Consider the following 14,214-nt stretch of genomic DNA (forward strand, 5'->3'; position numbering starts at 1 on the left):
AGGCGAAAACAAATTCGAAAAGGAAGTACCTCTAGACACCTTAAAGAAGCAGCAGGATGCAGATGCTGCAGAAAGGTCTGGGTGAAACGAACAGCTGTCACATTTTCACCTGGTCTCACCTCAAAGGGTCCTCAGCCTGACCATACTATTCTTGGAGAAGAGTTTGGGTAATTCCCACCCTATCTTTTTGAATATGTAGAGACATATTTGTGTAATCATTGTTTGATTGGATTCTCCATAAAATGTGACTGGGTGATGGCTTTTCCAAACGAAACACTGTGTGGAAGCAACCATAGCTGTTTTTCTGTTTCGTGGGTGGATTTGTCTTTTTAGAAAGCTTTAGATAAACTGCAGAAATGTGTTATACTTGCCCCTCTGGTTCAAGGCACATGAAGATCATGCAGAAAAAAGATGATGGGCAGCCTAATCCAATGCATGCTGTACAATAATGTGTTTGAAGAAGGCCTTTGGTCTTGATACCAGACTGCAGTCCTGTTGTTCTTGCTGCAATGCAGCTGAGTGTTTTCTGAGGAGTTAACAAAACACCAGGGTTGGTTCTGAGCTGCTTATCTCTATCCTGGCTATAAAAGCTATTTCTACACACGCTCTTTGGGCTAATGTGTCCCCTCAAAGCACTAGTGCTTGACTGCTTATGGCTGTCTTAGAAATTCAATGGCAGATAAAACATAACAGTTATCTTTAAACTACATGACTGATCTTAATGAAATTTTCCAGAAGGTTAGATCCTAGGCCCTTTCAATTTTCCCTTAACAGTTCTGGTTTTAAGACATTTAATGCCTTTTATTTGCTGTTTTATATGGTGTGGTCTTTACTGAGGGTTTTTTTTTTTTTTGTTCTGTTTAATTTTATTGTTTTAATTATGCAAACTGTCGTGATTTTTTTTAATTGAAGGGAAGCACAAAAGTTCTTTAACAGCACAATCCTATGCATGTCCATTCAGGAATAGGCCGCACTGAGTTCAGTGGAACATACTCCCAGGATAGTCTGCATAGGATTGCAGCCTAAAGTTGTGTACAGTAGTACCTCGGGTTAAGTACTTAAATTGTTCCGGAGGTCTGTTCTTTTTTTTTTTTTTTAATAATTTTTATTACATTTTTTCAATCACAGACAGAAAAGAAGAAAAGAAAACATAGAAAAAACAAGAAAAGAAGATATAAAAAATCATAACCTTTCAACAGCTTACTTCAACTTACTATCGAACTTCCCCACATCTTCCGCACAATGCATTCTTGACAATAAATTTATCAGCAAATTATAACCTTGTTTCATGTGATTCCTTTGTACTTTCAATTGCAGTTTAAGTTTAAATCCCTTATTATCCCTTTACTCTGAGAACAAAATATATTATCATTTTTAACATTTAAACTTTGATTCTTTCAATAATATTATCCAATTTCATAGATATTGCACTCTCATTGCTGGGGCTAACATTTCAGGTTATGCGTCATTTTATAGTTCATATAACTTATAAGATTTTTGCAAATAGTCCTTAAATTTTTTCCAATCCTCCTCCATTGCTTCTTCTCCCAGATCTCGGATTCTGGCGGTCATCTCGGCCAACTCCATGTAGTCAATCAGTTGCGTTTGCCACTCTTCCAGTGTGGGCAAATGTTGAGTCTTCCAATGTTTGGCGATAAGAATTCTTGCTGCTGTGGTAGCATACATAAAAAACGTTCTGTCCTTCTTTAACACCTTTTGGCCCATAATGCCCAAGAGGAAGGCCTCCGGTTTCTTAGGAAAGGTGTACTTAAACACCTTTTTTAACTCGTTGTAAATCATTTCCCAGAAGGCCTTCACTCTTGGACAGGTCCACCAAAGGTGAAAGAATGTTCCTTCACCGGAGGTCCGTTCTTAACCTGAAACTGTTCTTAACCTGAAGCACCATTTTAGCTAATGGGGCCTCCTGCTGCTGCTGCACAATTTCTGTTCTCATCCTGAAGCAAAGTTCTTAACCCCAGGTACTATTTCTGGGTTAGTGGAGTCTGTAACCTGAAGCGTATGTAACCTGAAATGTATGTAACCCGAGGTACCACTGTACATGTTACTATGCACTCCAGCTCCAGTGTGTGCCCACCATTGGTGTTTGAAGCCGAGTACATATTATGTTAGCCACAATCCATAGGCATCCTATAGCTTCTTGAGAATTACTCCTGTTTGATGCGCTTTCCTTCAAATCAACTTCCATCCAATTAGAAAACAGAAGCCAAAGTTAAGCCAAGGTCTGTACATCTCAGGCAGACAACTTCAGTGAATTAGAGTTCAGTGAACTGGGGAAACAAACCAGGTACTGGATATTCCTGTCCTCTCTCTGGTCTGTACAGCACCTTAAGAAAAGGTGGAGTTTGTGGCTTGCTGCTGTTTCAACACAGTTCTTTTTCTATACAGATCACTGTGATAGACCCTTTTATGTATATAAGGCATCAACAATTTTGTTAGTGAGTAGTAATCGCAGTTGTATATGATGTTGCAGTGTTGTTACTCTTCATCCTCTACACGTCTATATTTGCTGTACAAAACAAACAAACCCTACAGTGTTTGGAGTATTATTACTTTTTAACCACTGGCTTATTTTGAAACAGTACAAATCTATAATATCCATTCCTGGGATGTGGCTGGTGCCACTGTCACATGCTGGCAGCTTCTAAGAGCTACAAGTGAGAGCTGAGTGCAGGGTGGGGACGAAAGATGGACAAAGCTGGCTAAACCAGGTGAGGGTAGCCTATGGGTCTCAAACCCTCCATGAGTTAGGAACCTCCCCTGCATGCGAAGACAAGCTCTGGCAGATTGAGCACAAGAGACTAATAGCGGGTCCAACAGTCAAGAAGATGGTTTCTGCACGTGCTGTAGAGGGAAGTGAGGGGCAGATGGGGTTCGTCAACCTGGCAAGGTAGCCCATCTAGGAGAAAGAAAGCTTTGATCTGAATCTGTGCTGCCTTGCAGGGTATCTTCAGGACAACAGAAGGCTAAGAAGTAAACCCTACATAAATCTGGAGTGGAATCCCTAAGACTGTTGGATGGTGCCTTGTACACCTCCTTTGGGCAATTCCTGCAGCCAAGCTGGTGCCAAACGTATTGCTCTGCTTTCCTTTAGACCACATCAGCGAGGCCAAGGGGTGTGTGTGGGCAGCCCAGGACTTCCATACACACTGCCCAGGCTTGCGCCCCAAGGAGATCACTTTGGTGCTGCTAACGCAGTAGTTTGACTTCACCCCTTGAAGTGCATTCCATTGTCTCTTGAGACAGATGGATATCAACAACAACAGCAGGGTAACTTAACCCTCTCCTGGTTTTGTTTGGTGCAGAGCTCTGTATAACCCACAAGCCTGAATGGAAGACAGGATTTCATTCCATTTTTAAAATAGCTGTTAATTCTCTGCAACATAGCAAGGAGAAAAGGTATTGCTTTAACATTTGGTATAAAGAATATGCCATCTAGTGGATAAACGCAAGCACAGTGATCAAATCTGCTTTGCCAATTTTGAGATGGTCGCATTACCAGGAGAGGCGGGGGGGGGGCTGTGTCTAGGTTTGGGCATAACAGCTTTAAAAAACGGCTTTCTCAGATCTATTTTCCTTTCGCAGCCACTAATTTAGTATGTCATTTATTCATTCTTTAAAGCTAGTGTCACTGCTGCCAAGGATATATGATAATGAGTTTTTGAGACAGAATATAGCCCACCAGCCAGCTTCATATAGACACAGATATAAAAAAAATCTAGAAAAAGAAACACTGGGATAATCTGCCTGGAAACACCACCCATCTGATCTGGAAGCCCCAATTCCTAATGATTACATGAGACTTCTGTTTACACGATGGTATAGCACTAAGTTTGATTTGCTCTTATTTCTTATGCTTAGGGTAAAAATCCGAAATAACCCGTCCCCATGGCGTCAGCATATGCTTTAGTTTATACGTCTGTGGTGTGCTGAAATGTGCTTTCAGGATGGAACCAATTAGCGGCGGAATTAAATAGATTCGGTGAGATCGAGGACACAAGCAGAACTAATTACTAATTATGTCCTTTATTTGTCTGCCTCCAAATTCGGGGAAACTGGACCCGTTGAATTTCTGCCGGCCAAGTACTCCTCCCGTCGGTTTCAGGCCTCTGGACCGCTAACCGGGTTCCCATTCGAGGAGTCCCTACGAGTGGAATTTTTTATTACCACCCCCAACCCCGTTTTCCCTTTTCGCACGGCGGAACTCGGCTGCTCCCGGCTTCGGGATCCGAGGGACGAGCGATTCGGTAGGACGCCGGAAGCGCTCCAGGAACGCCCCCCCCGGGCCCAAGAAGGGGAGATACTGGGCCGCTCCAGCCATGGTCGGAATGCGAGCGCTGCGGAAGAGCAAGACGCTACAGTATGGAGTCCCCATGATGGTGAGCGGCGGCCGGGGGGAGGGGGCGGCGGCCGGGACGCTCGCCTAGAACTACCTCAGCAGAGCGGCCGCTAAGCGCTTGCGGAGGGCGGGGCTTCGTTTGCCAATGGCGGAGACTGCAGCCCCCGGGCCGGCCGCTAGGGGGCGGCCTTCTCGGAAAGGCCGTCGAAGGAGCGATGAGGCCTTGCGTCGGGCGGCGCGAGCGTTTCAGCAACGGCTCGCTCTCCGCTCCCCCCCCCCGCTTAAAAAGGGTCACGTGACAACCGCCCCCCCCAGGGGCAGATGAGGAGATATACTGAAATGGAGGGGGGGGGTGTCGTTCTTTATATTCTTGCCGCACTGCATGACGCGCATTACAGCGTGAGTTTTAAAGTACAGTATTCGAGAACTGACCCTTTTTTTAGAGGGTGGCTGTGCTTGTCGTGTAAAGAAACAAGGAAAACCGCCCCCCCCCCCCAATAATTTTATTAGTTAGCTGTAATACAGTACAGTGGTAAAGGTAAAGGGACCCCTGACCATTAGGTCCAGTCGTGACCGACTCTAGGGTTGCCGCGCTCATCTCGCTTTATTAGCCGAGGGAGCCGGCGTACAGCTTCCGGGTCATGTGGCCAGCATGACTAAGCCGCTTCTGGCAAACCAGAGCAGCGCATGGAAACACCATTTACCTTACCGCTGGAGCGGTACCTATTTATCTACTTGCACTTTGACATGCTTTTGAACTGCTAGGTTGGCAGGAGCAGGGACCGAGCAACGGGAGCTCACCCTGCTGCGGGGATTCGAACCGCCAACCTTCTGATTGGCAAGTTCTAGGCTCTGTGGTTTAACCCACAGCGCCACCCACGTCCCGGCCAGTACAGTGGTACCCCATTTTAAGTACTTAATTCGTTCCGGAGGTCCATTCTTAACCTGAAACTGTTCTGAACCAGAAGCACCACTTGAGCTAATGGGGCCTCCTGCTTCCACTGTGCCGCCGGAGCACGGTTTCTGTTCTCATCCTGAAGTAAAGTTCTTAACCCGAGGTACTGTTTCTAGGTTAGCGGAGTCTGTAACCTGTAGCATATGTAACCCAAGGTACCACTGTACTGGAAAACAGGTGTGAGCGAAATACATGGAACAGGCATGTGTAGGATAGCTCAGTTGGTAGAGCAGGAGACTCGACTTAATCTGAAGGTTTGGGCAAAATGATTCCCGCATCGCTGGGGTTGGACTAGATGACCCTCGTGGTCCCTTCTGATTCTATGATTCTGCGATTCTACAGCTCATAGCTCTGACTACTGCATGAAAAGGTACCGCTGCTTTGGTGCCCTGCCCCAATTTGCCTGAGATTGGAGAGACCAAGCCGGATTTGAGGCAGCTGGTGACCATCTTAGTGCCCTGGAAGGCTGCTGATGTGTGGCACTCTTTCAACTTCTCCCCCCTTCTTGTCTTTGTGGCTGGCGCTTCGGCAGATGCCTTGGCTCTTGTCTTTGTGCCCTGCTTGGAAGCTTCCCAGGAGCATCTGCTTGGCTGCCGTTAGACTCCGAATGCCGTTAGATTCAAAATGCCGTACCGGCTTAGATGATGGACCTTTCCAGATTCTTTTGATACGACACGGGAAGAAAGGAACTTGCACATGCCTTTGGGGTATCATTACTAGGTTGAAAGGGACTTCATCCAGTTGAAATCCGTGCCATTGCAGGGAGACTAAATGTAAGAATTGCCCCACAGAATCAGGCCAAAAGCCCATCTCATCTGGCACTCTGTTCTCACAGTGGCCAAGCAGATTCTATGGGGAAGCCTGCATTTAGGACCTGAGCGCAACAGTACTCTTTCCTGTTGACTGCAATTTCCAGTTGGCTGCAACAAGTATTACCAAAGGGAGGACAGTTACAGATAGGTAGCCGTGTTGGTCTGCCATAGTCAAAATAAAAAAAATCCTTCCAATAGCACCTTAAAGACCAACTAAGTTAGTTCTTGGTATGAGCTTTCGTGTGCATGCACACTTCTTCAGATAAGGGAGGACAGTTAAATTTAAATTTTGGCATTAGCAAAGGAAAGACATTTTTTTTCTATTATAATGGTAGCAAACGTACTTGCTAAGTGCCAATCATGTCACTTCAATTCATAAATAAGCTGACTTTCAGACATTCTAAGAATTTTAGCTACCATTCCGTTTGCGGTTAACTGTGTAGCAATGCTCATTTTCCTGTAGAAGTTTCCCTCTGGAAAAATCTTTGTAGTGCTTCATTTCAGTAATTTAATAGTTGAAAACAGGCCTACTGCACTTCCAAGTCACCAAGCTCAGTAGGATATCCAAACAGCCATGTATTGTGAGGCCTTGGTAAGGTTATTATGCTTAAAAAGCAAAGGCAGCACCTTTATGAGGACCAACCAAATTGTCAGAAAATAGCAAGCTTTTGAATTCTCCAGAACTCTTAGTCTAGATATTATACAAAACAAAGGGGTAAGAACAAGGGAAAAAGCACAACAAAAATTCAGGAGTTTGGTTGGATGACATCTGCATTTAGAATACAGTAAGATTGCATTTACACAGTGGTTACGTTCCAGAGATCATGGCTAATGCCAAAATTGCATATAGTCAAAATCCATTGGGTTCAATGGTAGATGGGATTGCCAAAGTCATTTTTCCCAGGACCCTGCCCCCTTTCCGGCCTTTAAAATTATTATTTTTTGCCATGCGCGTAAAGCTGAATGTGCACAAGTTAAATGTGCATAAGTTGTGGGCCAACGTTAGAAAAGTTGCTGAGTACCTGAAAAGCCATGATGCATAGTTGATGGGCTGCACAACATTTAGTTTGCTGGCTTTTAAGATTCAGTTGTTTTGCTGACAAGTAGATTTTGCTTAAGGGGTTTGTTTTGGTTTGTTTGCATGATGGTTTTTGTGCCATTAGCTTCAGAATTCTGGTCAGTTTTCATTGTTCCAATGGTACATGCTTCTGCAGAAACTGAACAGACAGCAAATGTGACTTTGCACAGAATTTAGTGTTATGATTGAATTCCAGTCTTGGTTCCTATTAGATTCTTTCTCTTCAAGATCTACCGTATTCACAAATCCTGCCTATGTCATTAACTGAATAGGATTATTTGTTTGTTAGTGTTAATATATGTGACAGGTCATTGAGATAAGTAGCACAAAAACCCGGGCTGTTAAAGGCACAAACACACACAGAAAAACATAAGAATTGATGTAAAAATACCATATTCAGCCTAATACAATACAAAATAATACAATAAACTTGGTATAGGGAAGTCATAGCACACTGGGTAAAAGTTGTTTGAACCCCCCCCCCAAAAAAACCCCCTGCTATTGTGTGTTTGTGTGTATCTTTTTTAAAAAAGGGAAGAATGAATTGTGGAAGGCTTTGTTGAATTCTCCCAATTGTAGCTTTGTTAGATTGTTCCATACTTATTTCTCTACCCAGCAGGTAGACATAGTACAGGAAGAATGTAGAATTCTTAGTTTCTGGGGTTCCAAAGAAAGGCAAGTGATAGTGAATTTGATTTTGCTGAAAGTCTAGCAGACTTTGATATCAGGTGTGGGAACTACTGTACGTGCTTTCCCTACAGTTATCCTATTGCCATCTGCTAATAACATTGAAGACTTTTCAATTTAATTAAAATCTAATGTATCCTCCCTTCAGAGACCCCAGCAAAGGTCTCTCTCCTGAGCCTTATGTGCATAGAACAACCTATATACAAACATCATGAGAATAAAATTAGCAAGGCTATGATCAGCTACAAAAAAATTGACAGGAATCTTGTCAGTTCCTTGTGTTCTTGCTGAGAAAAACCAGAGCACATGGGTGTGGAACCTCTGGCATGTGACCTATGTGACACGAAGCATGGGATAAATAAAGTTGCAGCTCCAAAGGAAGAATTGGGAGCTTTGGTGGATGCTTCCAGTTGTCCCTTAAAAGTGCATCTTACATTTGATGCTGTTTCAATTTGATGCTGATTGTAAACTCTGCTGCTTTCCCGCCTGGTTTTTTATGACACCTAGGCTTAGCTTGTAGGACAATAGCATGAGCAATGTGGATCTTTTATATATGCCCACCTCTGTTCTTTTTGTCATTTTCCACATCCTTAAAAAAACAACTTCCTAGAAAATGGTCATTGTGCAACTGGTGTGACCCATTTCTGAGTAGTGAGTCCACTTACCAAGTGGATAGTAGTGTTCTAGGGAAATCAAGTTTTACCATGAGTCAGTTGCCTTTTACTTTTTTTAAAAAAACACCAACCCAATATTGCTTATGTTTTAATCTTTTGTAAATCTTCCATATATTTCAGGATTAGGAAGGCTAGCACTGTGAATTAAATAACCAAATAAACTTTTAGAACAAAGAAGAAGTTGATTTATGAGGGATTAAAATAACTAACATAGGTAAATGTGCTGAATACAATGATTATTCTGGGGAATTCTCCAATCTGGCTTTCTTCACCTTTGAACTTGACAATATGTGTGATCATATCAGTGCCTAGCATAAGCCAGCAAGAACCTAAGAGAGTGGTGTAAGATGGCATGGAACACTGTTTAACAGCTTATGCGCTGCAGGGTGTGAAGTCCCACAGCATCAGGATGGGAACATCTGTCCAGATGCTGGGATGAATTCTTGTGACCTTGTAGATATGTACTGTATGTCTCTCAAGAGATTGTTCCGCATGCTTGGATTTTCACATCTCCTTGCCTCTTACTACTTTGTACTGTTTCCAAACTGATTTCTAAGAGCCACAAGAGCTTTTTCTTTTCGGAAATTCTATTTGAAGTGTACCTAGCTCTCAAATACAGTAGATGGTGCTCCTGTTTCTAAAATATGGTGTTGATTTCACTTTTCTGATAATAGTTGCAGCTGCCAGTGATTCATTCCCCATGTGACTCTTGCATACTGTACTGGGACAGCAAAGTTCTTTGTCACTGGTACAATAAAACTGCTATTATACTGTTTCCTGAACATGCAGAATTTTGTATTTGGAACACTAACTCCATCTGAAAAGTGTCCCTTTAAAACCAACAGAAGATGGGTGTAAAAATCTTGATATTGTCTCTATGCAATCATATGTGGTTTATTTTTAGTTAGGCAGCAGCACGACTGGAATGTCTTTTATCCTGTTCTCTGGAGGGTTCTCATGCACTGCTGGTGCTGTATTCTTTCCCATTGAAGTGAATGGAAGCCATTCACTTCTATAAGAAAATAAAGCTGCTGAGCTTAGGCGCATCTATAGGGCCGACTGGCAAGTTTTGCCTAATCACAATCACAAGCTGGTGACTGCAGCTATTTTATATTATCCTCCAGAAATGATTGTCATGACTTCTATAGGACAAAATAAAATCAGCCATCACACTGGCTGACACTTTGCCCGCTGCTTAAATTAATTGTGTTTAGAAAAACAAATTTTCATCTCTGCATTTGCCACGACTGTCATCTGTTGTTTTTTGTTTGTCTTTTATCGTTACTGATGGCTGATGCCATGGGCAATATATGCAGTGGGAGGTGTAATAGTACACATTCTGCTGTTTAATGTTGGAAGAAGAAAGATGAAAGCCTGAAGTCAAGTGGTTTGTCTATGTATTGGAAGCCATGAAGAAATAACACTAGCCAGATACTATCCCAAGCTGCCCTCAGAAAATGCTCATGCAAAGGTGAACCCTAAGCCCTTAGGGGAGAGCATCCCATACTTTTGAGCCAGCTGCTTAAGGAAAACTGTCTCTGTATGCCTTTGCCATTCAAACATGGTACACCACAGATAGTGGCATGCCATTAATTTTAATGGACCACAGAAAAGGAGGCCCATTCGCAGTAAGTCTGTTGCTCAGCCATTCTCAGAAATTGAGCATTGCTCCATCCCATCCTCATGTTTAGGGAGTATGAGTACTTTGCAGGTGATGCTGTCATTTAGAGGAACTCTTAGCTGCTTTTTCTGTCATCCCATTCTGTTCCTCAGTCTGTTCCTCAGTTTTGACCTTTGCCCCTCCCACTCCTTTTTCTCCTTTCAGAATTTGGCTGTTTTGCCACAGCTTCTTATTTTACCCTGTAGTCCAGGTGTGGGGAACTTTTGCCTTCCAGATGTTGCTGAACTACAGCTCCCATCAGCTCCAGCAGGCATGCCCATTGGCCAGGGGTGATGGGAGTTGTAGTTCAGCAACCCTGCTGCAGTCCATTTAATTGGCCAGGAAAATTCACTGCCCAACTAATGAAAGAGAAGCAGTTTTTAACTGCAGAGCTGGGGAGCTCCAAATCTTTATCTTTGTTTCTGCCCTGTATTTCTTACATCATGGAACACTGGGTGATAAAAGGGAATATTAATTCCTTGTGTTGGGGTGTGTGGTGTTTCGCTTCCCTGTTGTGTGGAAGCTACTGAAGAAATAATACTAGTCTTTAGGTATCTACAGATTCTTTTTAAAAAAAGCAATGACAGGCTGGTTGCATATGGAGCTGAAATGAAGATGGGAGAGAATTCTTCACTTCTTAAAATGCAACGTGTCTTGTTTTAAAGGAAGAAAGGGACAGCCCTGTTTTTAACAGGAAAGCTGTTCTTGACCCACCATAACAGACTTGTTCTTCAAGCAGCTGTGTTAATTCCCTTGTTATCTGACCTGGCCAAGCACTGTGCGTAATGCAAAATGACAACAGTCTGGTTGAAGGAGCCATTTTTGCTCATGCTTGCACTGAGGAACATATGGGCTGCCTTCTTTTTAGAGGGTTCTTTGTGTTCTTTGTGTTTTTTGCAAAATGTATTTTCTGTACTTCATCACATTAATTTGCCTAAGGGAGCTTTTTTTTACTGAACAGGGGTAGGGGGACTGTGGCCCCTGGATGTTGTTGGACTACAATTCTCATCAGCTCATCAGTTAGAGATGACAGAAGTTGCAATCACATGTCACATGGAAGAGGGAACAAGTTTGTTTTCTCTTGCTTTGACTTCAAGTTAAAAGAAAGGACACTCCCGACTAAACATCAGGAATAACTTAAGGATGATAAGATCTGTTGGACAGTGGAACAGACTCCTCAGGAGGTTTTTGAGCAGAGGTTGGATGGCCATCTGTCATGGATGCTTGAGCTGAGATTCCTGCATTTTGGGGGTGTTGGACTAGATGACCCTTGGGTCCTTTCCAACTCTACGATTATATGATTCTGTGAACTTTTGGAGGGACACACATTCCCCTTCCCTATCCAGAAACTCTCTTGTGTGGCTCAGAGGAGCAGGTTATTTGCTCAACAGGGAGTCCTTTGTGATGAAATGTGTAGCTTTTGTTTTTACCTCTCTCCATTTAAGATGGAAGAAAGTATGAAGCTAGCATTTCCCACTCATCCATAAAAAATGCTTTAGGATAGGCATCTTATGACCAGAGTGATCCTCTCTTGGAATCAAGGGCAAAACCAGCTTGTTTCCAACCAAATGGAAGAGCCAAAGGCCTGGCAAGTGGTATTTCATGCTTGTCACTCTCAGAATTGCTCATAACACTCATAAACTAGATTAGGCGAACCAAATAAGGCTGATGTCAGTCTACATCTTTTTTTATTTAACCTAGATGGTTTTCCAGCCTACTGATTACATCTTTATTTTATTGGGAGAAATGTCTTCCTCAAGTAGCAAGCTTTGAGATGTGGCACAAAACAGCAAAAAATAATTAGCGCCACCAACCATTCTATGTATGTTAGCTTGCTGATGGCATATATAAGTGGGATGTGCAAAAAGTACTGCAGCCTGGCACGTTCCCTTTCACTGTTCCAGTCAGTTGGACATGGCCCTTTTCAACTATTCTTCTAGTTGCTTATCAGATTTTTTTGCTTTCAATCAGCCAATGTTCTATGGCCATTGAATTCTCATTGGAGTGGTTTTTTTGGGGGGGGTATCTCCCCCTCAGTTGTACTCAAACAGACCTTGGAGTACTGCCCTTCTATGTATTGGTGGTGCCATCGTTTGTAAGAACACAAAAGACTACAGCTGGAAGTTGAGAGAATGATAATACATGAAGCTGGCTATTCAGAGCAAGTCCAAAAGACCTGATGGCCACAGGCCTGGTTTGCGTGTCGTTTTAAAATAATTGTTTAAAATCAGGCACCCGCAAACTCGGCCCTCTAGCTGTTTTGGGACTACAACTCCCATCATCCCTAGCTAACAGGACCAGTGGTCAGGTGTGATGGGAATTGTTGTCCCAAAACAGCTGGAGGGCTGAATTTGGGGATGCCTGTTTAAAATAAACTCTGGTTTAGGGGTGTATGAAATGTGAGCGTACCCACACGTTTGCATTTGTATGTGTTTTGAGGGACTTGTCTAGTCATGCATAGCAATATTGGTTTGTTTGTGAGTGTGCTTCTGTACTCATTTCCCATATGACTCTTGCATACTGTACTGAGACCGATAGTAGGGGGACTTTCTGGGATCAGTGTTGCTTGAGATGAAAGATGAAGGGATAGGGCAGGTCTGTACAGATCTATGCTGTGAAAAGGTTCAGAAAAGGGCAAGCAAAATGATCAAGTGGGTAAAGCAACTCCTCTGTGAGAAAAGGTTGCTCTAGCCAGTGTGGTGTAGTGGTTAAGAGCGGTAGACTCGTAATCTGGGGAACCGGGTTCGTGTCTCCGCTCCTCCACATGCAGCTGCTGGGTGACCTTGGGCCAGTCACACTTCTCTGAAGTCTCTCGGCCCCACTCACCTCACAGAGTGTTTGTTGTGGGGGAGGAAGGGAAAGGAGAATGTTAGCCGCTTTGAGACTCCTTCGGGTAGTGATAAGGCGGGATATCAAACTACTACTACTCCTCCTCCTCCTCCTCCTCCTCTTCTTCTTCTTCTTCTTCTTCTTCTTCTTCTTCTTCTTCTTCTTCTTCTTCTTCTAAACTTACTAGTTTAGAGAAAAGTTGAGATGAGACATGGTGGAAGTTTATAAATATATGTATGGCATGAAGAAAGTGGAGACAGAAATGTTTTTCTCCCTCCTCCATAACATCCGATGAAGCTAAATGTTGGAAGATTCGGGACAGATAAAGGAAAGTGCTTCTTCCTGGAGTAAATTGCTGCCACAAGGTACTAAGGCAGTGGCCACTCACACGACTTGAAAAGGGGATGTGATATATTAATGGAGAAGTAGTGTGGTCATGATTATACGGAACATCAAGAGTTCAGAGGCAATGTGCCGGAGAACCACTTGCTGATGAGCAAGAAGGAGTGAGGGCTCTTGTTTTTAAAATTATGCTTGGCCCAGAGAAACTGAGTAAAGAAAAGTTCTCTCTTTCTCTCTCTCTCTAATAACAATGAAGCTGAATGTTGAAAGATCCAGGACAGATAAAAGAAAGTATTTTTTTCAAGCAGTGCATAGTTATTAAACTATGGAACCTGCTTCCACCTGAGGCAGTGGTGGCCACCAGCTTGGATAGTTTTAAAAGAGGATTAGACAAATTCAGGGATGACAAGTGGCTACCAACCACTATGGCTGTGTTTTGCTTCCACTTTTGGAGGCCAGTATGCTGGGAATCGCAGGGGAGCAGAGTGCTGTCGCACTCTGGTCTGTGTTGCAGGCTTCCCACAGGCATCTGGTTGACTACTGTGAGAACAGTATGATGGCCTAGATAGGCCATCTTATGCTCCTGTGTGAGACAACGAAGATAATTGTCTTGACAAAGTTGTAGGTATGAATACAACATCTAAGGAACGATGCTACATTTGTCACAGTATGATTCATACAGCAAGCTATGCATCCAGGCTACTAGACTGCTGAGAATTCAGAGGCTGCTGAGAAACCCAAAGTTGGCTGTGCTTAATTTAAGTTGAAAAGTGACAGGATAAGTGGTTGGTGATATTTATAAAGTCTCATCTATGTGTTC

At 43.1% G+C, this 14,214-nt stretch overlaps 1 protein-coding gene across 3 annotated transcripts in view; it reads left to right on the forward strand.

Annotated features, from left to right (window-relative positions):
- Positions 1-3,852: 3,852 nt before the first annotated feature.
- COX16 (cytochrome c oxidase assembly factor COX16) overlaps positions 3,853-14,214 on the forward strand; it is a 52,796-nt gene continuing 42,434 nt past the window's right edge. The window contains exon 1 of one of the 3 annotated variants that reach the window (XM_083510851.1): positions 3,853-4,397. In XM_083510851.1, the coding sequence (XP_083366977.1) occupies positions 4,338-4,397 (60 nt within the window). In that variant the 5' untranslated portion in view covers positions 3,853-4,337. The remainder of the gene's footprint in view (positions 4,398-14,214) is intronic. The other 2 variants (XM_083510850.1, XM_083510852.1) reach the window with 2 other exon arrangements.

Source organism: Podarcis liolepis, assembly GCF_965112155.1.
Source record: "Podarcis liolepis genome assembly, chromosome: 1".
Taxonomy (NCBI): domain Eukaryota; kingdom Metazoa; phylum Chordata; class Lepidosauria; order Squamata; family Lacertidae; genus Podarcis; species Podarcis liolepis.